This window comes from Rhinopithecus bieti, unplaced genomic scaffold (genome assembly GCF_001698545.2).
Source record: "Rhinopithecus bieti isolate Rb0 unplaced genomic scaffold, ASM169854v2 scaffold_7681, whole genome shotgun sequence".
Lineage (NCBI taxonomy): Eukaryota > Metazoa > Chordata > Mammalia > Primates > Cercopithecidae > Rhinopithecus > Rhinopithecus bieti.
Window position 1 is genome coordinate 4,477,358 of NW_016806571.1, and position 26,362 is coordinate 4,503,719.

Genomic DNA, 26,362 nt, shown 5'->3' on the forward strand with positions numbered 1-26,362 from the left:
GGGAGCAAGGAGGTGGGTAGAGACCAAAGGAGATGATAAGAAAGAAAAGAGAGGCCAGGTGCGGTGGCTCATGCCTGTAATACTACCACTTTGAGAGGCCAAGGCGGGTGAATCACTTGAGGTCAGGAGTTTGAGACCAGCATGGCCAACTACAAATCCAAAAGTTAGCCAGGCTTGGTGGTTACGTCTGTAATTCCAGCTACTTGGGAGGCTGAGGCAGGAGAATTGCTTGAACCCAGGAGGTGGAGGTTGCAGTGAGTCGAGATCATGCCACTGTACTCCAGCCTGGGTGACAGAGAAAGACTCCATCTTCAAAAAAAAAAAATTAAAAAAGAAGGAAGAAAGAGGTTTGAGAATGACTGTAGGAGGGCCTGCAGCTAGAAGGAGCAGGTGGGTTATAATCTGATCATCTCTGGTCACCATAGAAACCAGCTGTAAGTTCAACCAGAATGAGCTGATGAGCTCCAATATCTACGCCTCTCTGCCAGTGTAAACAGTCCACACTCCCTTCCCCCAAGACGTACTGTTATCAGACGTGCTTCCAGCCAAGGATCTACCCCAGTCCTCTTCTTCTCAAGCCTTTTGTTCCTCTTTCTAGCCACAGTTTCAAGTGGCTGCCCATCAATACTGACCCCGCTGGGAGAGACAGGCAGCAAGATACCCAGTCCTTGCCCAGGAAGAAGTCACATTCTAGCCAGGGAGTAGACTACACAGGAGGGGAACAGCCCAAGGATACATAGCAAAAGCTTGCTTAAAGAAAAAACAAAAGCAGGTGTGACCTGGCTTGTCTGCCTGCATCTTTCTGTCCTTTCCAGGGTAAAGCGACTCTCTCTTAATCCAGAATGTGATTACATTGATTGGGAAAACATTCAGTCTTTCAGACAAGCCACAGGCTGGCAGTAAGCACTGAATACAAATGCAGGGTTTGCAGTGACTGGAAATTAGAGCCTGCTTGCAGGTAGCATGCAAATGTGTTCAAAATGTCTCCGACTTTGGGAGAAAAGGCAGGAAGTCTGGATCAAACTCGTATGCAAACCGTGAGGAGTGCTTTTGAAGGCACAGCGGGTAAGGGCTTTCTCCATACCCCCTATTGGGTGGGCTCTGGTCTTACAGCAGATGTAGTAATTCTCCCCAGGGAGGCTTGCACTGCACTTCCACATCTGTCCTCTCTCTACACAAGCTATGAATGTCATTTCCATTTTACAGATAGGAAAGTGGGGCTCTGAGTGATTCAGCAACCCAAACATGGTCACCTTGCTTAAAGTGGCAAACCCAGCCAGAGCCCTCCTCTCACTTTTCCCTAGTTAGGCACAACTTGCGTAGGTGTCCTTGCATGTCTGAAGATTCTGCATTCTCAGGGATACATGAAGAAACTCCTATGTCCTCCCACCACCCCATCCACACTTGAGGACTCTGTGGCAGGGGGCCCTTAACAGTAAAATTCCTTCCTTTGCTAAAAATGTGCTGAATTCGCTCCTTTTCATGATCTGTAACGTTACATAAGCTGTTGTCTTTTATCAGCTTTAACAAATCAAATATGAGCCATTAGGAGACAATTGTTCTTCTGATGGCTGAGGTCACCATACAACCAAGGCTGACTGATGTTTCACTTTCTAAAGACTCAGAAAAGGAAGGAGAACCCTGTCCCACCTCACCCTAGCCCTTGTCTTCACTGACTGCAGGCCACAGCCACCAATTGGCTTCTCTGGGCTGTGTCCTCAAGGGTACTGTCATGTGTGTCCGTGTGAAGAGACCACCAAACAGGCTTTGTGTGAGCAATAAAGCTTTTTAATCACCTGGGTGCAGGCGGACTGAGTCTGAAAAGAGTCACCGAAGGGAGATTAAGAGTGGGGCCGTTTTATAGGATGTGGGTAGGTAAAGGAAAATTACAGTCAAAGGGAGGTTGTTCTCTGGCAGGCAGGTGTTGGGGGTCACAAGGTGCTCAGGTAGGGAGCTTTTAAACCAGGATGAGACAGGAAAAGGAATTTCACAAGGTAATGTCATCACTTAAGCCAAGGACCGGCCATTTTCACTTCTTTTGTGGTGGAATATCATCAGTTAAGGCAGGGGCAGGGCATTTTCACTTATTTTGTGATTCTTCAGTTACTTCAGGCCATCTGGGCAGACGTGCAAGTCACAGGGGATGCGATGGCTTGGCTTGAGCTCAGAGGCCTGACAGGTACCAGGAATGCAGAAGGGTGGAGATACAGGCCAAGTGTTAACATTTATGCTGGTTTACAGATATAATATTTTACCCAGGAAATCAGGGCTTACAAAAATATGAGGCAAATTTTTATCCAACGTACAGGTTAAGTTCTATCCCTAAATTACACCAAATAATAATCTGATGTGTAAAAATTAGTAATTCAAACTTTACACTGTTGGAACTTTCGTCAGGCCTCTGAGCCCAAGCTAAGCCATCATATCCCCTGTGACCTGCACGTATACATCCAGATGGCCTGAAGCAATTGAAGATCCACAAAAGAAGTGAAAATAGCCTTAACTGATGACATTCCACCATTGTGATTTGTTTCTGCCCCACCCTAACTGATCAATGTACTTTGTGATCTCCCCCATCCTTAAGAAGGCTTTTTGTAATCTCCCCAATCCTTGAGAAGATTCTTTGTAATTCTCCCCACCCTTGAGAATGTACTTTGTGAGATTTACCTCCTGCCCACAAAACATTGCTCCTAACTCCACCACCTATCCCAAAACCTGTAAGAACTAATGACAATCCCACCACCCTTTGCTGACTTTCTTTTCGGACTCAGCCTGCCTCCATGATGCTCACACAAAGCCTGTTTGGTGGTCTCTTCACACGGACGTGTGAGACAACTTTAACATATATTGAGCCTTAAGGGAATATGATTATGAGGCCTGGGTCACACGACGGGCAGCTGTAACCAAGGCAGCTGTAACCTGTTTCTCTGATTAGTTTTTTTCCTTACCTACATTGTTTTGTAAAATATAAATGACTAAAGGGTGCCAAGGAAGACCCCCTTGCTTCACTGTTGATCTTCATTACAGATTAACTTTTTCTCTTTTGAGACCAAGTCTTGCTCTGTAGCAGGACGAGCCGCAGACAAAACTCCTCAGACACCAAGTTAAAGAAGGAAGGGGTTTATTCGGCCGGGAGCATTGGCAAGACTCCTGTCTCAAGAGCCGAGCTTCCCAAGTGAGCAATTCCTGTCCCTTTTAAGGGCTCACAGCTCTAAGGGGTGAGCGTGAGAGGGTCGTGATCGATTGAGCAAGCAGGGGGTACATGACTGGGGGCTGCATGCACCAGTAATTAGATCGGAACAAAACAGGATAGGGATTTTCAGTGCTTTTCTATACAAGGTCTGTAATCTATAGACAACATAACCAATTGGGTCGGTGTCGATCTTTAACTACCAGGCCTAGGGTGTGGCACCAGGCTATCTGCTTGTGGATTTCATTTCTGCCTTTTAGTTTTTACTTTTTCTTTCGTTGGAAGCAGAAATTGGGCATAAGACAATATGAGGGATGGTCTCCTTCCTTGGCTCTGTTGCACAGGCTGGAGTGCAGTGGTGCGATCTCAGCTCACTGCAACCTCTGCCCCAGGGTCCAAGTGATTCTCACGTCTCAGCCTCCCAAGTAGCTGGGATTACAGGCACCCGCCACCATGCCTGGCTAATTTTTGTATTTTTTAGTAGAGACAAAGTTTCACCATGTTGGCCAGGCTGGTCTCAAACTGCTGACTTCAAGTGAGCCACCTGCCTTGGCCTCCCAAACAGCTGGGATTACAGGCGTAAGCCACCACACCCAGCCATTACAGATTAACTTACTATACAAAGACTTCATGACTACCACGTTGTCTAAGACGGGATGTTAAATACACTCTTTTAAATTGGAAAGGAAATAAAAAGTTGTAAAGAAAACAAGCTCTATGAAAAAGAAAAACTAATTGTTATAACTCATAAACCAGTCTGTTGTAGAGAATGTTATAATCCAACTAAATGTCTTTGTTGCCTGCCTATATAAGCTAAACCTTAACTTTTCTGGCTTTTCCCCAAGCTTACTAGGATGTGAAAGACCTTAACTTTGAACTTTAGAGCGCTGGCCCCATTTCTCTGGTGTCTGTTTTTCAGGTGGCTACTCCCAGCTTTTCCCTTGCATAAACTCTTTAAAATTGAATTCTGAACCTTTTGATTATTTCAGGTCAATAGATAGATTTTGCAAAGCCTCTGCATGTACATATTCATCCTGATTCTGCTCCCGGAAAGGGATCCCAATCCAGACCCCAAGAGAGGGTTCTTGGATCTTGAGCAAGACACAAGAATTCGAGGTGAAGCCACAGAGTAAAGTGAAAGCAAGTTTATTAAGAAAGTAAAAGAATGGCTACTCCATAGGCAGAGCAGTGGCATGGGCTGTTTGACTGAGTATACTTACAGTTATTTCTTGATTATATGCTAAACAAGGGGTGGATTATTCATAAACTTCCCAGGAAAGGGGCGGGGATTTTCTGGAACTGAGGGTTCCTCCCCCTTTTTGACCATAGGACACTTTTGTCGCCATCTTGGTTTTGGTGGGTTTTGGCCGGCTTCTTTACTGCATCCTGTTTTATCAGCAAGGTCTTTGTGACCTGTATCTCATGCCAACCTCCTGACTCATCCTGTAACTAAGAATGCTTAACCTCCTGGGAATGCAGCCTAGTAGGTCTCAGTCTTATTTTACCCAGCTTTGATTCAAGATAGAGTTGCTCTCTATCAAATGCTTCTGACAATTCCTCTGTATTTTTTTCAGAATTCCTGTCTCTTCAGGCCCTGATACCTTAGCCCGGGGCTCACTGCTACCTGGAAGCACTAATGAAATCCTAGTTTTCTCCCCTAAAGCCCATTCTAGCCAGGTGGCAGAGACTGAGAGCCTCACTCTAGGTCACACCCTGGCGTGAGGGCTGATCAGCCACTCGATGGTGTCCACGTGGTTGTCTCTGCCTGGGGTGACCCTGCTTTCCGCACCTGGAGCAATCCGGCTCCTCCTTCAAGTCCCTATTCAGGTCTCTGAATTCCAGTTCCACAGGGCTACTGTGAAAACCAAGGCCATGGAGGTCAAGCTCCAGGCACAGGCCTGACACAGATGGGGCACCTGGTCCAGGACAGCTCTGATTGTCACTGTTGTCCCCTCTTCTTGCCCACTCCCTTAGGTAATCCATCCCTCCCTCAACCCCCTCTGCCTCTTACACATTCTCACATTGCTTCATGGTTAATGCCCTGCTGACCCTCTCCTCCAGTGAATCTTAAATTCCCTGAGGGCAGTGACCTTGTCTTGCTTCCTTAGGACCCCATATCTGGCTCTAGGCCTTACACTTAGTGGACTCCATGTATATTTGCCAATAAACTGGCTCCTGGGATCCACAGACAGTAGTTTGATGAATGGTCAGGAATTGTGATACATTAAAATTCATTGTATGATGTGGCTATAGACACAGACAGAGACTGTGCTGCTGGTGACATCATGTCGGTCTGGTAATTAATAATGATCATTAGTAACGTTTACTTCAGGACAGTGCCCTTGGCCTGGACACGTGAGGAAAATGGTCCAGAGCCTCACCGACTGAGTCACTATGCCCTATAGGAACGGCCTCTGATAGGGATGAGTGTCTGCTGCTATAGGCTACCCAAGTATGCCCTTGGGGACAGAAGCTGTGTTTTATTCATCCTACATCTCAATAAACATTTTTTGATAAATCAATGAACTCCTTTGAAATCACACAAAACTAGAGGTGTTGTTGGAGACAAAAGATTCAGAAGAGACCAGGTGTAGTGGCTCACACCCGTAATCCCTGCACTTTGGGAGGCCGAGGTGGGCGGATCACCTGAGGTCAGGAGTTTGAGACCAGCCTGGCCAACACAGTAAAACTCTGTCTCTACTAAAAGTATAAAAATTAGCCAAGTGTGGTGGTGCACGCCTGTACTCCCAGCTACTTGGGAGGGTGAGGCAGGAGAAGCCTGGGCAACAGACGAAGACTCCATCTCAAAAAAAAAAAAAAGGTTAGAAGAAACCTCTTCTGGGTCTTCCAACTCCCCACTGACTGAAAGAAGAGGCTCCAATTGAAGAAAGTTCTAGAACATTCTGTGGGTCCCAGACTTGCTCCACACTCATACCTCTGCACTGCTGTACATGCCATGTCCATCTGCAAGAAAACCCTTCTGCTGTCTGTCTGGGGACCTCCTGTGTTTTTTCCAGGATCCCACTTACACACCTTCGCCAGCAGGTCTTCTTGCAATAAGGGGGTCTGGTGTAGCCCCTTGAGAGTTCTAAGTACACTCTGGCCATTTTCACAAGTTCAAGGCTGTCTTAGGGCAAGTAGGAGGAGTTGGCAGACAGGCCCTACCTCTTGTTGATCTATTTTTTAATTAAAAAAATTTTTGTGTGTGTGAGATAGGGTCTTGCTCTGTTGCTCAGGCTGAAGTGCAGTGGTGTGACCATGGCTCACTGCAGCCTCAAAGTCCTGTGCTCAAGCAATCCTCCTACCTCAGCTTCTCCAGTAGCTGGGCTCACAGGCCCGCATCATCACCCCTGGCTAATTTTTTAATTTTCTTTTTAGAGATGGCGGTCTGGCTATGTTGCCCAAGCTGCTCTCAAACTCCTGAGATCAGGAGGCCTCGGTCTCCCAAGGTGCCGGGATAACAGATGAGCCACCACACAGGCCACCTCCTGTTCATCTAAAATGAAGTTGCCAGCCAACTGGGCGTGCTGGCTCACGCCTGTAATCCCAACACTTTGGGAGGCCAAGGCAGGTGGATCACTTGAGGTCAGGAGTTCAAGACCAGCCTAGCCAACATGGTGAAACCCTATCTCTACTAAAAATATAAAAAATTTAGCTGGGCATGATAGTGCTTACCTGTAATCCCAGCTGCTTGGGAGGCTGAGGCAGGAGAATTGCTTAAACCCGGGAGGCAGAAGTTGCAGTGAGCCAAGATTGTGCCACTGCACTCCAGCCTGGATGACAGAGCACGACTTCATCTTAAAAAAAAAAAAAAAGAAGAAGGTGCCGAGGCACAAAATATAAGTTAAAGAGTTTACTTGAGCCAAAATAAGGACAGCTGCCCAAAAGACTCAGAACCAAGTGATCTTGGATATGAGTTCCTTTCCCTCTTTGTTACAAACAGGTTTCTAAAGACAGAAAAAGGAGGACAGGGAGTGGGCTGATACAAAATTGTTTGTCAGGAATTCTCATTGGTTTACAGAAATAACATTGATTAGTGATTGGCTGTACAGTGTTAAGCCATAGGATGTGAGATACAGTGTTCAGTGCAGCATTGTTAGGTTAATTTACAGCTGTGGCAATAGCAAGCAGTTTCAAGAGATGAATACATAACTCAAAGCGGGAGTAGGACTTGATTGCTGTCTCATTTTAATGTCTCTCTGGGCCTGATAACTTATAGGACTCGCATTCCTCAGGTAAAAGTTATTTTCTCACCACAGAAACAAGATCTGCAGCACAGGGGAAGTGTGCTGGCTGGGTCTGAAGTCGTTTTCCAAAATATCTGAGGCGTTTAAATCAGAGCAACTCCATCTTGAACAGGGGCTGGGTAAAATGAGGCTGAGACCTACTGGGCTGCATTCCCAGGAGGTTAGGCATTCTAAGTCACAGGACGAGATAGGAAGTGGGCACAAGATACAGGTCACAAAGACCTTGCTGATAAAACAGGATGCAGTAAAGAAGCGGCTAAAACCCACCAAAACCAAGACGGTGACAAAAGTGACCTCTGGTTTTTCTCACTGCTCATTATATGCTATTTATAATGCATTGGCATGCTAAAAGACAATCCCACCAGTGCCCGACAGTTTACAGATGCCATGGCAGCATCTGGAAGTTAACCTATATGGTCTAAAAAGGGGAGGAACCCTTAGTTCTGGCAATTGCCTACCCTTTTCCCAGAAAACTCATGAATAATCCACCCCTTGTTTGGCGTATAATCCAGAAATATCCATAAAAATAGCCGATCGACTGCCCTCGAGGCTGCTCTGCCAATGGAGTAACCATTCTTTGTCCTTTACTTTCTTAATAAACTTGCCTTCACTTTATGGATTCCCCACAATGTGCCAGGTCCAAGAACCCTCTCTTGGGGTCTGGATCAGAACCCCTTTCTGGTAACAAAAGGGTCTTTTCTCTGGCATGACAGGGCATGGGTGCAGACTACAGTGCTGGGAAAGGTATATTAGGAGCAGTTTTTTTTTTTCTTTTTTTTTTTTTAGACAGAGTTTCGCTCTTGTTGCCCAGGCTGGAGTGCAATGGCTCGATCTTGGCTCACTGCAACCTCCGCCTCCCAGGTCCAAGCAATTCTCCTGCCTCAGCCTCCGGAGTAGCTGAGATTATAAGCATGCACCCCCATGCCCAGCTAATATTTTGTATTTTAGTAGAGACAGGGTTTCACTATATTGGTCAGGCTGGTCTTGAACTCCTGACCTCAGGTGATCCACCTGCCTCAGCCTCCCAAAGTGCTGGGACTACAGGTGCGAACCACTGCGCCCGGACTTTTTTTTTTTTAAGACAGGGTGTCACCTTGTCATCCAGGCTGGAGCGCAGTGGCACGATCTCAGTTCATTTCAACCTCCGCCTCCAGGGACTCAAGCGATCCTCCTAGCCTCCTGAGTAGCTGGGATTACGGGTACTTGTCATGACACTCAGCTAATTTTTGTATTTTTAGTAGAGGCTGAGTTTTGCCATGTTGCCCAGGCTTGTCTGGAAATCTTGAGCTCAAGAATCAGCCTGCTTCAGCCTCCCAAAGTGCTAGGATTACAGGTGTGAACCACCACACCCGGCCAAGAGTAGGATTTTAAAAGCCAGAACCCCTTGAGGACTAAGCTCTGATTTTTTTTTACCTTGCCCAAATTCCTATCTAAGAGGTCTGGAGAGTCATGCCCTACAAACTATAAATTCTCATCAGATAGGTTTTATTTGACCCTATATATCGTGACTTACTTTCCAATCTGACTCTGGCATAATATTATGTGACAAAGAAGAAAGTCAAAAGATTTTACCCCCAAAACATGTTTCTTTGCCATATCTTGAAATGGCCCTGCAAATCTGTCTCTTGTGGGGGAAAATTTGCATCTGTAAAGAATGTCTATTACCAGCCGGGAGCGGTGACTCACGCCTGTAATCCCAGCACTTTGTGGGGCTGAGGTGGGTGGATCACGAGATCAGGAGTTCAAGACCAGCCTGGCCAACATGGTGAGACCCCCGTCTCTACTAGAAATACAAAAATCAGCCAGGCCTGGTGGCAGGCGCCTGTAATCCCAGCTACTTGGGAGGCTGAGGCAGAGAACTGATTGAACCCGGGAGGTGGAGGTTGCAGTGAGCCGAGATCGCACCACTGCACTCCAGCCTGGGAGACAGAGCAAGACTCTGTTTCAAAAAAAAAAAGAATCTCTATTAACATAGATAGATACTTTTTCCCTCTCCTTCCCCACCCTCTCCCCTCCTCCCGACTTTGAGTTGTCCCGCCTTTCTGGACCAAACCAATATATTTCTTAAATGTATTTGATTGATGTCTAGTGCCTCTCTAAAATGCTGCGCCCCGACCACTTGGGCACATGTTCTCACGACCTCCTGAGGGCTGTGTCACGGGCCATGGTCACTCATATTTGGCTTAGAATAAATCTCTTCAAATATTTTAGGGTTTGACTCTTTGTCAACATCCTCTTCAAACAAACCTAGGGATGGTCTCTCTGCCTGGATGCCTCTGAGCTGCGACCAGAAAGTCCACAAAGGAGCAGTGAAGCAGGGCTTGGTGCAGGGGCCATGCGGAAGTCACGGATTTTTGGAGACTGGAGAACCCAAGCGCAAATCCCTACCCCACTGCTCACCAGCAGGTTCTTAAGCAAATCACTCTGCTTCTCTGAATTTACTGTCCTCAGCTATAAAATGGTCTTCTCGGCAACTGGAGCTAGATGCCTTCGCCACTTTGCTGAAAGATATGAACTGTGCCCAAGGTGGGCGGTGTCAGAGAGGAGCCCCGACGTGGAAACGTCCAGCGTGGGAATCTCTTCTCTACAGGGTCCCCAAGGAACTCCTGGTAGGCCCATTTCAGGGCTCCTTTCTGACACTGCCCAGCTCAACCTCTCAAAACGAGTCACAAAATGCTGTAAATATCCACGATGCACCCTCACTGCACTGTCCCATCCGCCCCTTTTACAAATAGGAAGACCCAAAGACAAAAATAAGAAACCAAGGCCAGACGCGGTGGTTCACGCCTGTAATCCCAATACTTTGGGAGGCCGAGGCGGGCGAATCACCTGAGGTCGGGAGTTCGAGACCAGCCTGGCCAACATGGTGAAGCCCTGTCTCTATTAAAAATACAAAACAATTAGCCGGGCGTGGTGGCGGGCGCCTGTAATCCGAGCTACTCGGGAGGCTGAGGCAGGAGAATCGCTTGAACCCAGGAGGCGGAGGTTGCCGTTAGCCGAGATCATACCATTGCACTCCAGCCTGGGAGACAGGGTGAGACTCCTTCTCAAAAAAAAAAAAAAAGAAAAGAAAAGAAACCCAAAACAGCGGGGAAGGGCGAGGAAGAGAAGAAAAAAAAATACGAAGACCTGGGCCGTGATTTGCTAGGGCCAAGGCGTGGCCACCAAAGCCCTCCAGGCCAACTCCGCAGAGCGCGGGCACCATGGCTTAGGCGCGCTCCCCGGGGGCGGGGCGAGAGAGAGGCGTCACGTGACGCCCGGCCCGGAAGCGCTCGTGCAGTAGACCCCGGGTGACGGGACCGGGTGCAGCTAACTGGACCGAGGGCCAGCGTCCGCCGACATGGCCTGGACCAAGTACCAGCTGTTCCTGGCCGGGCTCATGCTCGTTACCGGCTCCATCAACACGCTCTCGGCAAAGTGAGTCTGGGCCCTGACAGGCATGCAGGCCCTGGCGACCCCCGCGCTCGTTCTACGCCTTCCCCCTTCTCGGCCCTGCCCTCCCGGCTTCTCTTGCTTTCCCACTTGCTCCAGTCTGTTCGCGCGCTTTATGACCACCCAAGGGATGCGAGGCCCGGGGAAATGCGGAGCGGGGCTGCGCCCCGTGCGGGGGGATCCGAGCCCCGGCTTTGATTTGCTGTACAGCCTCCGCGTCTGTTTCCACATTTTAACAGGAGGGTTTGCCGATTCCTTTCCGCGGCCCTTCCAGTGCTGGCGTCCAAGCCTGAGCACCTCCCTCCATGAGCTGGGAGAGACCCCAGGACTGTACACACGAGCTGCAGTAGTGGCTGTGCAGGCCGAGTGACCCAGTGAACGTGGAGGCCTCAAGCGGCAGACAGGGAGGTACCCCACGGCTCTGCAAGGATGAGGGGTTAGAGCTGCGTCTTGAAGCTTAGGTGGGATTTCGGAATGTGGCTGAGACTTTAAGCCAAGGAAAGTCTACGGAAAGGCCAGATCAAAGTCGACTGTAACCAGCATCAAATGCCCAGGCTAGATTTTCTCCCATAATCAGAAAAGTGCTTTTCAGCTGGGGAATGACATGTTGAAAGTGATATGATTCAGTCGATGACATGAAGAGTCGTTTGGTGCAGGAAAAACCACTCCAAGGCTGCTGCATAGCAGATGAGGGGAACTAGGAGGTGGCAGTGAGAAGAGAAAGGAAGGGACAACTGGTGGGAGAGACCAGATGCTGAATGGCCACAGGCCTGAACCACATGAGCAAGAAACAAAGATCACTCCAGGGTTTCTGCCTGGGAGAAGAGAAGTGCCATTAACTCAGAGAGGGCAAGTGGCAGTTCAGCTCTGATGTATGGGGGTGAGACAGGGGGACAGTTCCCAGGAGGTCAGGGACTAAGGACCCAGGGCAGTCATGAGACTGAGGGACAGGGCCTAACCTCCCCTCTGCTGTGGGCAGGATGACAGTTCTTTGTCTCTCTCTGTCTCCATCTCAGGGCAGGGCCTTCCTGCCCCTCCTTTTCTTGTTGCCCAGGCTAGAGTGCAGTGGCACGATCTTGGCTCACGGCAACCTCCGCTTTCTGGGTTCAAGCGATTCTCCTGCCTTAGCCTCCCGAGTAGCTGAGATTACAGGCATGCACCACCACGTCTGGCTAATTTTGTAGTTTTGGTAGAGACTGGGTTTATCCATGTTGGTCAGGCTGGTCTTGAACTGACCCCAGGTGATTTGCCGCCTCAGCCTCCCAAAGTGCTGGGATTACAGGTGTAAGCCACCATGCCCGGCCCCTCCTTTTCACCATAAGAGCTGCAGTGCCCAGTGGCCTTTGTCTGAAATGATACCAAGGTACATGGAGAACAGTGGACAGTGGCCCTCTCCAAGTTAGACCTCATGTCCACCTGGGCCCTGTCAGGCTCCAGAGCGAGGTGGGATTGGTGTGGTGTGGAAAAGCTTATTAGGAGCTTTTCCACTCTGAAAGTGGTGTTCCAGGTCCCCTGGGTTTTCCATCTGGCTTCACATTTTGAGAAACTGTCAGCCTTTTAAAGGGAAATGGCCATTTCTTATTCATTTCTGAGGCATTTATACCTAGCACACCCTATCAGTGGTATGAAAAGTGCCTCATCAGGCATGTATAAGGTACCTAGGGTGTGTGAGGGAAGGGGACAGAAGTGACCAAGAGGTGATCCCTACCTTTGAGATGCTTGGAATCTGAGGTGAAGGAGACACACATGTACCCATACAGCAGTCACAGTGTTCTCCCTTCCCCAAACGGTGGGCACAGTCACTGGAGCCCTGGGTGGGCCCCACCTGTTCCTCTGGTTCAGCTCTGGCCAGCTGTGCCTTGTGGAGAACTGCTGGCTTCCAGGCCCTGCATCCTCCTGGGGATCACTCCTCATGCTGAGTCCTTAGCTGTTCAGAGGCCCCAGCCTGAGGGTTCCCATCTCAGGATCTGAACGCAGCAAAGCAAGTCTTCTGTTCTGTCATGCCAGCCAAGGCCTCTGTGAAGTGCTTAGAGAGTGGCTGTAAGTCCACCAGGGCTGTTGCCCCTAAGGAGAATCCAGATTGCCAGTTACTGCTGGGGTAAACTGTGCTGACTCACCTCCTTCCTTAGAAAACTCCAAACCAGTCAGGTAGGAAACTTAGAGATCCTCAATCCCAGAAGGCATCACCCTTAGAGGCTGCCTGAGAGTCAGGAAAAAGGCTCCCAAGTGACAGACCCAACTTTTGGTCCTGTCCCCTGCCTGACAACTGGTGTGGGGCCTCTCAGGATCCTCCCACACCAAGACGGGCCCCCAAATTGGACCCTAAACAGTGTTCTAAGGTCAAACCATGAGAAGGATACTCTTAGGGAGAAAGAGCACGTGGGAGCAGCTGCGTGCACCCCAATGTGAAGTATGGATTTGAAATCACATTTCTGGCCGGGCACAGTGGCTTACGCCTGTCACGCAGCACTTTGGGAGGCAGAAGCGGATGGATCACTTGAGGTCAGGAGTTTGAGATCAGCCTGACCAATATGGTGAAACCCCATCTCTACTAAAAATTAGCTGGACATGGTAGTGTGACCTGTAGTCCCAGCTACTTGGGAGGCTGAGAAAGGAGAATTGCTTGAACCTGGGAGGCGGAGGTTGCAATGAGCCCAGATTGCACCACTGCACTCCAGCCTGGGTGACAGAGTGAGACTCAGTCTCAAAAAAAAAAGAAATCACATTGTTGACCCATGGTTTCCAGCAGGCACAGACAGACAAGCATGTACTGACAACTAGCAGAAGCATCTCATGCACAAAGAGCACCTCGCATGCCCCAGGCCCTGCTCTGCCCTTTCATGTGTGAACTCAGGGAATTCTCATAACCGCCCTATCAGACAGAGCTAGGGGCTGATATTCCTGTATAAGGAAACTGAGGTAGGAAATGATTAAATTCCTTGCCCAAGTTCAACTTAGCTACTAAGTGGCAGAGTTTATAGTTGAGCCAGCATGGTCTGGCTCTAGCATCCATGCTCTTAACCACCACTGCAGGGTGTGGCTGGGGACTTCTCCGGTCATTTTGGGGGCATTTAGAGTTGTTAAAAGCAGATAAATCATCCAGTCTAATCCCCACAATTTACAAAGGAGGCCCCAGGAGAAGTTTCTTTCTGTGATTCAACTGTTTGGTGTCTGAATGAAGGCTGGAACCCAGGCCTCAGCACTTTAAGTCCTGTTCTTTTATGACTGTGATACCCCAAAGTCCCTCCTTCCTGGGGGTTTCCTCTCACAGCTCCCCAGGACAGGACAGACAAGCCTGTGCTTGTGGAAGTTGTAAACCTGTAAGTGGCATCTGCCCTCCCAGCCTTTGATGTGTCCTCTCTCCAGGACTGGGCGTCAAGCCTCTCAGCCGGCCTGGAGACCCTGCTGTCACCAGCCTACTTGTCCTCCCGCTGGAGCCCAGGCCACTCAAGGTTCAGACTGACAGCCTATGGTTGTCTCTGGCAGTTTCTTGGCCTGTGACAAGAGCATGATGTTTCCCTTCCCAGGTTCTTGGGAGGATGAAAGGCAGTGGATGAGCAAGCACATCTGAGCACGTGCTGCCTGCTGTGCTGGGGCCGCAGGTCAGCTTTCCTCTCTGCACGCTCAGCAGGCTTTGGGAGACTGCCACCAACCATGCTGGCCCTGTGGCCCCATCCCTGGGTCCTGGTAGGGGGCCCCTCCCTGTGAAGTGGCTTCTTCTTTCCCTGGCTGTTTTCTCAAAACCTCCTCACTGGCACCTTCTGTCAATTACCTTCTTTAGTCCAAGCCACTTCTGTCTGCCTGAGCCAGTGCCCATCCTCAGGTAATCACTTCAGAGCCCCAGTCTCCTGAATCCAACTGAGGTTCTACATATGAAGAACCGGGGTCAGCTGAGCACTGTGGCTCCAGGCTGTAATCCCAGCACTTTGGGAGGCCGAGGTGGGATGATCATTTGAGCCCAGGAATTCAAGATCAGCCTGGACAACATAGGGAGACCTCGTTCTCTACAAATAATAGTAATTAATTAATTAATTAATAGAGCCAGGGTCTAGTAGATGCCCACTAAGTAAAGCTCAGCTCCCCTCCTAAGTTCTGCAGGCTGTAGGGCCCTCCCTTCTTTTCTTCTCCTCCACAGAAGAAAAGAAGAGGCATTCGCTTTTCTTCTGTGTCTTTTCTGTGCCAGCTCCAATATTTGCTCTTGGCAGCTGCCCCCACCACCCTTTGGTTCCATGAACTGGCATGGGATAATTGCTTCAAAGGGGTTGTTGGGCCAGCTTGAGAAAGTCTTAACTCAGGAGGACAGTGTAGTAGAGTGGGAAGTGCATAAGGCTTGGGAGCTGGGGAATAGATGAGCCACTGGACCTCTCTGAGCCTCAGTTTCCTCATCTGTAAAATGGACTTGGTGATCCCTGCCCTATCTTCTTCCCGGACACTGAAGATCTACTGAGGAAGGTTTCCTTTTTTTTTTTTTTTTTTTTTTGGAGACAGTCTTGCTCTGTCGCCCAGGCTGGGAGTGCAGTGGTGTGATCTCAGCTCACTGCAGGCTCCGCCTCCTGGGTGCATGCATTCTCCTGCCTCAGCCTCCCAAGTAACTGGGACTACAGGCACCACCACCATGCCTGGATAATTTTTTTGGTTTTTTTTTAGTAGAGACAGGGTTTCACTGTGTTAGCCAGAATGGTCTCGATCTCATGACCTCGCCCATCTCGGCCTCCCAGAGTGCTGGGATTACAGGCGTGAGCCACTGCGACCAGCCTTTTCTTTTTTTTTTAAAGACACAGTCTCTCTTGTTGCCCAGGCTGGAGTGCAGTGGTGCCATCTCAGCTTACTGCAGCCTTGAGCCATCCTCCCACCTCAGCCTCCCAAGTCAACAGGACCACAGACACCTGCCACCATGCCCACCTAATTTTTGTATTTTTTGTAGAGACAGTGTCTTGCCATGTTTCCCAGGCTGGTCTCAAACTCCTGGACTCAAGCAATCCACCTGCCTCAGCCTCCCAAAGTGTTGGGATTACAGGCATGCACCACCACGCCCAGCATGAGGAAAGTTTTCTAGTCCATAGAGATGAGAGGGCTCATCTTTGTCACCTCAGGAGCCAGGGCCACCTGCTGTGGCACCCCAGAGAGTAGAGAAGCCTTGGCCCTTCTGTAGGTTCCAGGCAGGAGAAAGAAGGGGACTCACTGGGCTTGACAAGCTGGGGACACAAGAGGAAGTGGCAGAGATTCTGTGGGAATGGCCACAGCTAATCTGCCCAAGCCAGCCCCGTCGCCACTTCCTCAGTCTGTGTTCTCCACCCCTGCTCACGTGGGCGTGCACACCTCCCAGAATGCTGAGCTTTGAGTTTGGGCCTGGCCAAACTAGGGAGTGACTCACCACCCAGCACGGACAGCCCACTCCCCAGCCTGCCTGCCGAAAGGAGGGCTTCAGCTTGTTCCCGCGAGGGCCCTTCGGGCCTCCAGCCCTGCAGGTCATCTCCCCTAGAATGCAGTGTCTGCGGAGAAGACAGGCCCATCTACTGGGCTGCCCCTCTCCTCCCACCAGCTGGGGAAGCAGGAACTCAGAGGAGAACTTCAGAGCATCAGGGAGGGGGCGCATGACTGTCTGCTGAGCTTCCAGGGTACTGGCCCTGTCTTAACACCTGAGGAGCTGTGGGCCCCTGGAGCCCTCTCTGGCGCCTGGGTTCCTGTCTGTCAAATAAGGAGTTCCGTTCAGCTGATGGCTGAGTTTCTTCTGTTTCAGCATTGTGGCTCTGTGAACTGCAGGGACAATGGCCTAAGGCCCCTCCAGCCACCTCTGCCTCAGCCAGCAGGACAGGTTCCAGATGTTTTTCCAGTAGCTTTCAGGCTGAAGCAGAGCTGGGGCCACACTGACCCCAACAAGGGGGAGATGGCTTCTGTTCAATGAAGGGAAAGGAGAAGGGGCAGAAAATGAGTTTTGCTGAATACCTGCCATGTGCCAGGTCATGTATGTACCCTTATATCATGTATTGCTTCTGACAGTTTGTCAGTGTTGATAAGATTATCCCTGTAACTTGTCCAGCCTGTGGGACTTAAAACTCTGGGTTTTCTCTGTATTCTGCCTTTTCTGAGCATAAATTCAAGCAAGGTTTGACCCTGGATCTGCCTTAAGCCTCAGAGTCCTCATCTAAAATGAGGATCCTTGTTGTAAGGCTTAATGGAGTGTCCTATGAATTGTGCATTTAAGGAAACATGAGCTGGGCGCAGTGGCTCATACCTGTAATCCCAGCACTTTGGGAGGCTGAGGCAGGTAGATCTCTTGAGGCCAGGAGTTCGAGACCATCCTGGGCAACATAACAAGGCCCCGTCTTTACAGAAAATACAAAAATTAGCCGAGCATGGTGGCCCATGCCTGTAGTGCCAGCTACTCAGGAGGCTGAGGTGGGAGGATCACTTGAGCTTTGGGAGGCTGAGGCTGTAGTGAGCCGTGACCCTGTCTGAAAAAACAAAACAAAAAGACAAACGTTGTTGGCCGGATGCAGTGGCTCATACCTGTAATCCCATCACTTTGGAAGATCGATGTGGGTGGATCACTTGAGGTCAGGAGTTCGAGACCAACCTGGCCAACATGATGAAACTCCATCTCTACAAAAAATATAAAAATTAGCTGGGCATGGTGGTGGGTGCCCATAATCCCAGCTACTTAGGAGGCTAAGGCAGGAGAATCACTTGAACCTGGAAAGCAGAGGTTGTAGTGAGCCAAGATCACGTTGCTACACTCCAGCCTAGGTTACAGAGGGAGGCTCCGTTTCAAAAAAAACAAGAACAAAAACAAAAGACAACAAAAAACAAACATTGTGAAGGACTGACAGCAAAATGCTGTCCACCTTAGGGGCAGGCACACTGGGGCTGGATTTTTGTTCTAGCCTGTGAGGCTGGGGTCTTTCTGATTCTGCACCTTGAGTTGAAGCCTATCTCCAATCCAGGATGAGAAGCCTGGTTTTCTGCCCCAAGGTACCTGCAGGCCTGAGCATCTCAGGCTGGGCAAGGCATCCCATGCTGCTGACACCCAATCCCTTGGGCTGTCAGCCTGCCCCAGGCCCTCAGATACAAAGAGATTCCATTTCCCCAGCTGGGAGCGCTGCCAACCAGGCCTGTCTAGGCAGAGCTACCTGTGGAGAAAGCGAAGATAACCCTTGTGGGAGGTGGAGAGCTCAGCACCAGCCCTACAGTCAGCTCCCCAAGAAACGCCCCAATTTTGGGGAAGGATGGGCCCCAAGGGGTTTCCCCTGTGGACCAGCTCGTTCTACCAGCAGGGAGCCCTCAGACTCAGGTGGGAAGTAAGACTTATGGAAACGTGGCCTCTGCACTGCAGTACCTGGCCTGTTTGCTGGGAGGGATCCGGAAGTCTCATTCATTCTACAAAAACTGTTGAGCTTCGGTAGAGTAACGTGCCTGGAGCAGGGGATTGAGAGATGTGGAAGCAGCTGGGTGCTGAGCTCTCTCAGATGACAGTAAATGAGGAACCAGAATGTGCTGGGTATGTGAGTTGTCATTACTATAAGTGACTCAAGCAGTAGCCCAGCATGAGTTCTGGGTGGTGACCTCACTGCCAGATCAGGGAGGACTTCTTGAGCCTGCCAGTCTGTGGTCTGGGTATGGTACCAGGATGAGGAAGCAGCTTCCATACCTGCCCCCTGCAGACAAAAATAATAATACAATAATAATAATAATAATAATAATAATAATAATAATAATCCTTGCCTGAAGCTTCTGGTCGACCTTCATGGACCTGGCAATAGCTCCCTTGTCCCTCTTAGAGGAGCCTTGGCTCCTGGCCTGGGGATTCCCATCTCTCTGACTTCACTTGCTCTGGGCAGTTGGCTCTGTGCCCTTGGTAAGGCTTGACCTCTTCTCTCTTCCTTGCTTTGCCTCTGTTTCACTCAGTTGCCTCATGCAAGCCTTCTCAGGCGGCTCTTTCTGCAAAAGCAAGACTGGGTTCGAGAGCAGCCCTGATGGGTCTGTGGCCTTTACCCATGTTCCATGTGCTGTCCTGGCCAGGGATCCAAGAGCCAACAGCAAATCAGGCAGAAATTAGGCACCATGGGTGCAGTGGCTCATGCCTGTAAATGATTTGTGCAGACCAGCCTGGGCAACATAGTGAGACCCTCTCTCTAAAAAAAAAGAGAAAGAAATGAGACTCCAGCCCATGAGGTCAGATGTTTTCCTGACCTGGGGTGGAGGCTTCCCCTGCTCCCAAACTCCCTGTTTTCTTTGCCCCACTGGTACTGGGACTGGTTATAGCCTGGTCCCCAAGCCTTGCCAGGCTCCCAGTTTCTCTCTGCCTTGTAACCAGTTCTATCCGAACTTCTTCCTTCAACTCTCCTTTGCCTCCGCCATTCCTAAGAACCACAAGCAGTCTTAACTACCGCTCTTTCTCCACATCTCCAGGAGCTGGTGGGGTCTCTCACTGTGGAATAGGTTTGCCATAGCTCTGTTTTCTTCCTCAAACTCAGAGGCATATAGAGAAGCCAAAGCTGCACAGGGACTTTGTCAAACTTAGACCCTAACTGCGGCACAACCAGTGGCACATGCTCTGGGGCACTGCGGGGGAGGTACAGGAACCAGAGGACTCCCCTGCCCTTTGGGAGCTGAGGCTCGCTACAGAGATGAGCCAATGGCAGTGCAGGGCTGTGCACTGCAATCTGACTGCCCTGGAAAGACATTTCAAGGAAAGACATTTAATAAAAAGAAGCCCTGAGTCTTGCACTTTAGAGACATCCACTGCCTACGCAGGGTATGCTGCAGTAGGAGCAGGTCAGTGGCCCACAGGAAACAGCTCTGGGTCTGTGTTGACTTGAGTCAGCACGTGATGTGACTGATGCATTTGGAGCTGTGTCAACAAACCCAGGGTGTCAACATGAGGGAGGAGAACGCCTTGCTAGCCTCAGTCTGGGCCAGATCACATGCTCTTGGCTCTGGGCCTGGGTACACCAGAGTACTTCCAGAAGTCAGTGACCAGGGGTGAAAGGTTAGGAGAGGCTGGAGCTGATTAGCCAGGAGATGAGAAGATTCAGAAGAAGGTCGGTAAGTCCCCAGATACCTAAAGGGCTTTCAAATGAAAGATTAGACAAGATTCCACAGACCTAACCAAGCCCAGCAAAGATGAAATTCAAGACAGAGACTTTTCACGCACAGATGGCAGACAGTTCAGAGTGATTGGTGGTTAAGCTGCCCAAAGCACTATGCCACAAAGGATTCTGGGCTTGTGTCTAGGCTCACTGGGGAAGTATGTCATAATCAGTCATCACCATCTGCCAGGTGCTGACTGGGAGGTCACACCATGAGTGTGATGTCTTTGCCACCTGCTTAAAAGTCAGCATTAGAAAGATCTTCCAAACCATTCAGGCTCTTTGAAGGTGAGCAGGTGGTCTGTATTAGGTGGTCATTTCCCAGGGCCCACATACTCGTGTAGACCAGAGGTTCTTGATATTTTTTCATGCCATGGGACTCTTTGACAGTCTGGCACAGCCTATGGACCTCTTCTTACAGTAATGTTTTAAAACGTGTAAATAAAAACACCAAGGATTGAACCGGGCGCGATGGCTCACGCCTATAATCCCAGCACTTTGGGAGGCCAAGGAGAGCAGATCACGAGGTCAGAAGATTGAGACCATCCTGGCTAACACGGCAAAACAGTCTCTACTAAAAATAAAAAAATAAAAAAAATTAGCCAGGCGTGGTGGTGGGCGCCTGTAGTCCCAGCTGCTTGGGAGGCTGAGGCAGGAGAATGGCATAAACCCGGGAGGTGGAGCTTGCAGTGAGCCAAGATCTTGCCACTGCACTCCAGCCTGGGTGACAGTGAGACTCCGTGGGAAAGAAAAAAAAAAAGACCAAGGATTACAAAAGAAGTCAATTAAATTGAAATACAGTTATCAAACACTTAAAAAAGCAAATTTGTGATATAGTAATATATATAGATATGCTTTTTTTTCTTTTTTTTTTTTTGAGACAAGATCTTGCTCCATCGTCCAGGCTGGAGTGCAGTAGTGCAATCTCGGCTCACTGCAGCCTCTGCCCCCCAGGTTCAAGTGAGTCTCATGCCTCAGCCTCCTGAGTAGCTGGGATTACAGGCTTGCACCACCATGTGCGGCTAATTTTTGTATTTTTAGTAGAAACGGAGTTTCACCATGTTGGCCAGGCTGGTCTCGAATGCCTGACCTCAAGTGATCCACAAAGTGCTGGGATTACAGGTGTGAGCCACTGTGCCCAGCTATATAGAAATGTTTTCTACTACATTAAGTTATAAGTGGGTCTGACTACTGTAATTTTCATGAGTAATGAGTGTAAATGATACCTCATGATATATACAATGACTATAATGTGATCATGAGAGTATCTGTGATTTCTGTGCATTACAGAGGCACAGACACAGTAACTTGAGGAAATGCCAAGTTACAACTACTTGAGGTGAAGACTGGCCCCTTTGAGAGGGAGCCCCACTCCGGGGCCAAGTCACCCAGGTCTGGGCCTCTTGACATTGAGAGGTGTGAGCCTCTTCGCTAGAACCAGGGCACGATGCTGCCAAGGTCTGACCTTCCCTCTCTCTCCACAGATGGGCGGACAATTTCATGGCTGAGGGCTGCAGAGGGAGCAAGGAGCACAGCTTCCAGCATCCCTTCCTCCAGGTATCTGGCCCTGTCCCTCCTACCTCCTATCTCCCGGGCCTCAGACCAGGCACCCCTGCCAGGGTGTTTCCTGACCTATGAGTGGAGACTTCTTCTGCTCCCGGAAGAGCCATCCACTTCTCTCTCTCCCTCCCCAGAGCAGAATCCAAGGTCTAGAAGAGGGCAAAGAGCACCATCCTCTGCGAAAGTCCTGGCAAGTGGTCATGTCCTCACCACACCCAAGTCAGGACACGTGGAAAACATCAACCCTAGTAACAAGTCGGCTCTGTATCCACTGGGAGCCCAGACACCATTTGGGACAGGGCAGACACCATAAATGGAAGACACTATTTGTTGAACTGAGAATCAGGAGACTCAAATGTCAGCCCCAGCTCTACCTCTTTGTGGCCTTACATAAGTCTTTGAGCCTCTCTTGGGTCTAGGTTTCTCCACCTGCGATTTGACTAGGGGTTGGCCTAGATGGATGGTTTTCAGAAAGGGCTCTGCACAGCCTTAGGGTTCATCAGGATGTATGAGGGCTTTGGGGCAGACGTAGAAGGCTGTCTCTGGCCTCCATGGCAGCTCTGCATTTGTCTATGGTACATATTGGGGTTCTAGGTAAGCTCCTGTTTGACAGAAGTTTTCATAAAAAAAAAAAAAAATAGTTAAAGATGATCCCCAAGGTCCCGTCCAGCTCTGAAGTCCTCGGGTTTTCATCCCTGCAGGCAGTGGGCATGTTCCTGGGAGAATTGTCCTGCCTGGCTGCCTTCTACCTCCTCCGGTGCAGAGCCACAGGGCAATCAGACTCCAGCATAGACCCCCAGCAGCCCTTCAACCCTCTTCTTTTCCTGCCCCCAGCGCTCTGTGACATGACAGGGACCAGCCTCATGTATGTGGGTGAGTAACCAGGCCAGGCTGAGAAGGGCTCAGGGGAGGCTGTGGCTGAAGGGGCTACTGGGGGAACAGCCCCATCCCACCCGCCTCCACTTCATCCCACCATTCCCCCAGACTTCACACGCTCAGGCATGCAGGCAGGACTGAGCGAGCACTTACTACGAGCTTGGCATGTCCCCATCCCCGGAGACCCCTTAGTAACAGATGACCTTCGCCTTGGGAAGCTAACTGGCATTCATTTCTCCTTTCCTAGCTCTGAACATGACCAGTGCCTCCAGCTTCCAGATGCTGCGGGGTGCAGTGATCATATTCACTGGCCTGTTCTCGGTGGCCTTCCTGGGCCGGAGGCTGGTGCTGAGCCAGTGGCTGGGCATCCTAGCCACCATTGCGGGGCTGGTGGTCGTGGGCCTGGCTGACCTCCTGAGCAAGCACGACAGTCAGCACAAGCTCAGCGAAGTGATCACAGGTGCGGCCAGAGGCAGGGACACGGGGCTGCCCTATCTTGCCCTGTCCTCCTTGGGAGCCCAGCATAGACTCATACAAGCTCTGCCATGTGCCATATGCCAAGCCCTGGGTGAGGCGGGTAGTTCTGGAGGTGATGGATAGAATGTAGGGAAGACTGCAAAGGGATGTGGCTCCACCAAGGATGAGTGGCAGGCCGGGCAGGGCGAGGGGCTGGCTTGTCCTTTGATATAGATGCAGACATACAAACTACCGGATTTGGGAGTGGAAAGGAACGGGTGCTTACCAAGTGCGCAGCCTGGTGCTGAGCACTGTGTGTTCATCACAGTGACTCCCACAGGCCCCGAAGGGATGCATCACAGCCGATTTTACAATGAAGTGACTGTCCTGGGTCACTTAGGGTCGGGATCAGCCAAGAAATGTCTATCTCAAAGCCTGTTGCTTCTTGAAAGACCTGTGTCTTACCCTGTGGGGCAGCTCTTAGACATAGGCAGGCCTCTGGGGCCTCAGCCTGGCGCTGCGGGCCTGCCCCTCAGGGACCGGGGGAATCAGGGACAGGCAGTAGTGACTGTGCCTGTGAACTGTAGGGGGCCCTGCAGAGGTCAGGGGCTGGCATGTTGTGTCCCTGTGGCCATGCTGTCCTGACCCCCAGCCCCAGTGCAGCCGTGTTCTCATCTGGGTCTCTTCTTCCCCACAGGGGACCTGTTGATCATCATGGCGCAGATCATCGTCGCCATCCAGATGGTGCTAGAGGAGAAGTTCGTTTACAAACACAATGTGCACCCACTGCGGGCAGTTGGCACTGAGGGTATGTGTGGGCACAGGGGCCTGGAAGGAGTGGGGTGGAAGGGAGCGTGGGGAGCTGAGCCAGGGTTCACTTGGGGGGGTGGGGTGAACTTCCTGCCCCCCATTGCCTTCCAGATGTGTTTTGACAAATCTTCTGACACCTGCTGTGCCAGGAGCTAGAGGAGACCAAGGACAGAGATGAATGAGATGCAAGCCCTTCAGAGGAGGTGACCAGCAGGAAGAAAGGGCAGTCAGTGAATTCAAGCTTGGACTTGTGCTCAACTGATGTCTCATTGGCCATGCCTGTCTGAGTCTCTCAGGACAGGGAGGGTGGCATTCAAGCTGCAAATTTCAACAGGCAGTAGTAGGAGCAACTCCAGAGCAAAGGCACAGGGGGCTGGACATGAATTTGAAAACCAGTGAGGAATAATTTGAGTGTAGCTGGGTGCGGTGGCTCATGCCTGTAATCCCAGCACTTTGGGAGGCCAAAGCAGGTGGATCATCTGAGGTCAGGAGTTTGAAACCAGCCTGCCCAACATGGCAAAATCCCATCTCTACAAAAAATACAAAAATTAGCTCGGTGTGGTGGCGCATGTCTGTAGTCCCAGCTACTCAGGAGACTGAGACAGGAGAAATCGCTTAAACTAGGGGAGCAGAGGCTGCAGCAAGCCAAGATCATGCCACTGCACCCAGCCCGGGCAACAGAGTGAGACTCCCTCTCAAAAAATAATAATAATTTGAGTGCGGTATAGGTTTGATGTTGGGGAAATAATCAGGAATTAAGTAGGTCAGGGTCATGTTATTAGAGAACTTTACCATCAAGCAAGTAGATTTAGACTTTAAATGACAGGTAGGGAGGAATCACTGAAAGTTTTTGAGCAGGGAAGTAACTATCAAAATTATGAGATTAGCAAGATAGAGCTGTGCTTTCAAAGAATGGCCTGGGGGCTAGTGCCTGTTGGGGAGCAGCTCTTGTCTGGCCCCCAGTGAGCTGAAGGGCTTAGGCAGAATGTGAATTAGCTATGTCTACGAGCGTGCAGTCTATTTCCACTCATTTCTGTTTTCTAGCAAGAACTTAATGAGTGAAGCAGTGCATGGACTTACCTTCTGGCGCAAACTCCTTGTCACAGACCAGTAACACACTGAACTAGAAAGCTGTGGTTTTCCAAACTTGTAAAAATAATGTAGTCAGTTGCAGCTAGCAGTTCTTTTTTTAAATGAATAGAATTTTTAAATATCAGACCATTGTATACTGTAAGGGTAGTTATGTTTTTATGAGAGAGTGTGTGTGTGTGTGTGTGTGTGTGTATCCATGAACCTGTGCACATGTGTACTGGGTCACAATATAAAATGTATATCTTGCTCGTGATCCAGTCAAAAAAACCCTGAGTGAAAGTGGAGAAGGGACAGCTAGAACCCATCTAATAGGCCACAAGCTCCCAATAAGAGGCTGAGGGATGTAAAAGGAGGGAGCCAGCATGAGGACCACTGGGAGGGATTGACCCGAGATCAGAGGAGGCCAAGCTGGTGGGCTGTGCTGGGGGTCTGGGGGCAGGTGGAGAGTGTAACTGTCTCCTCTACTCCCCAGGCCTCTTTGGCTTTGTGATCCTCTCCCTGCTGCTGGTGCCCATGTACTACATCCCCGCCGGCTCCTTCAGCGGAAACCCTCGTGGGACGCTGGAGGATGCATTGGACGCCTTCTGCCAGGTGGGCCGGCAGCCACTCATTGCTGTGGCACTGCTGGGTAACATCAGTAGCATTGCCTTCTTCAACTTCGCAGGCATCAGCGTCACCAAGGAACTGAGCGCCACCACCCGCATGGTGCTGGACAGCTTGCGCACCGTTGTCATCTGGGCACTGAGCCTGGCACTGGGCTGGGAGGCCTTCCACGCACTGCAGATCCTTGGCTTCCTCATACTCCTTATAGGCACTGCCCTCTACAACGGGCTGCACCGCCCGCTGCTGGGCCGCCTGTCCCGGGGCCGGCCCCCGGCAGAGGAGAGCGAGCAGGAGAGACTGCTGGGTGGCACCCGGACTCCCATCAATGATGCCAGCTGAGGTTCCTTGGAGGCTTCTACTGAGACTGAGGCCGCACAGGCTTGTGGGCCCCGAGTGCCCTGTCCCCAAGGCCTCACCCTGTCCCCTCCCTACAGAACCCCCAGGGCAGCTGCTGCCACAGAAGATAACAACACCAAGTCCTCTTTTTCTCACTACCACCTGCAGGGTGGTGTTACCCAGCCCCCACAAGCCTGAGTGCAGTGACAGACCCCAGCTCTCTGGACCCCTCCTACAGCACCAGAGCTAAATCATGAAGTTGAATTGTAGGAATTTACTACCCTAGTTTATCTGAATCATAAACTAGATTATCATAGTTACCTAGTTTATGAGTCATAAGCTAGATCTGATTCTCCAAAGAAGAAAAGTCGGTGAGCAAATTTAAACCAGAACTAAGCATTATATTTTCTTTCTTTTTTTTTTTTTTTTTTTTTTTTTTTTTTTGAGACAGAGTCTCGCTCTGTCTCCAAGGCTGGAGTGCAGTGGCATGATCTCGGCTCACTACAACTTCTGCCTCCCAGGTTCAAATGATTCTCCTGCCGCAGACTCCCAAGTAGCTGGGATTACAGGTGCACACCACCACGCCTGGGTAATTTTGTATTTTGTGGAGACGGGGTTTCACCATGTTGGCCAGGTTGGTCTCGAACTCCTGACCTCTGGTGATCCACCTG

General features: G+C 50.2%; 1 protein-coding gene across 2 annotated transcripts; it reads left to right on the top strand.

Annotated features, from left to right (window-relative positions):
• The first annotated feature begins 10,692 nt into the window (after positions 1–10,692).
• On the top strand, positions 10,693–26,007 carry SLC35F6 (solute carrier family 35 member F6). 2 transcript variants are annotated; one of them, XM_017876893.1, is made up of 6 exons: positions 10,693–10,854; positions 21,443–21,515; positions 22,220–22,391; positions 22,642–22,854; positions 23,548–23,658; positions 25,225–26,007. In XM_017876893.1, the coding sequence occupies exons 1-6, from the start codon at positions 10,778–10,780 to the stop codon at positions 25,692–25,694; spliced, it is 1,116 nt and encodes a 371-aa protein (XP_017732382.1). In that variant the 5' UTR covers positions 10,693–10,777; the 3' UTR covers positions 25,695–26,007. The 2 variants fall into 2 exon arrangements, with proteins under 2 accessions (XP_017732382.1, XP_017732383.1); XM_017876894.1 differs by lacking the exon at positions 10,693–10,854 and adding an exon at positions 20,138–20,246.
• Positions 26,008–26,362: the final 355 nt, after the last annotated feature.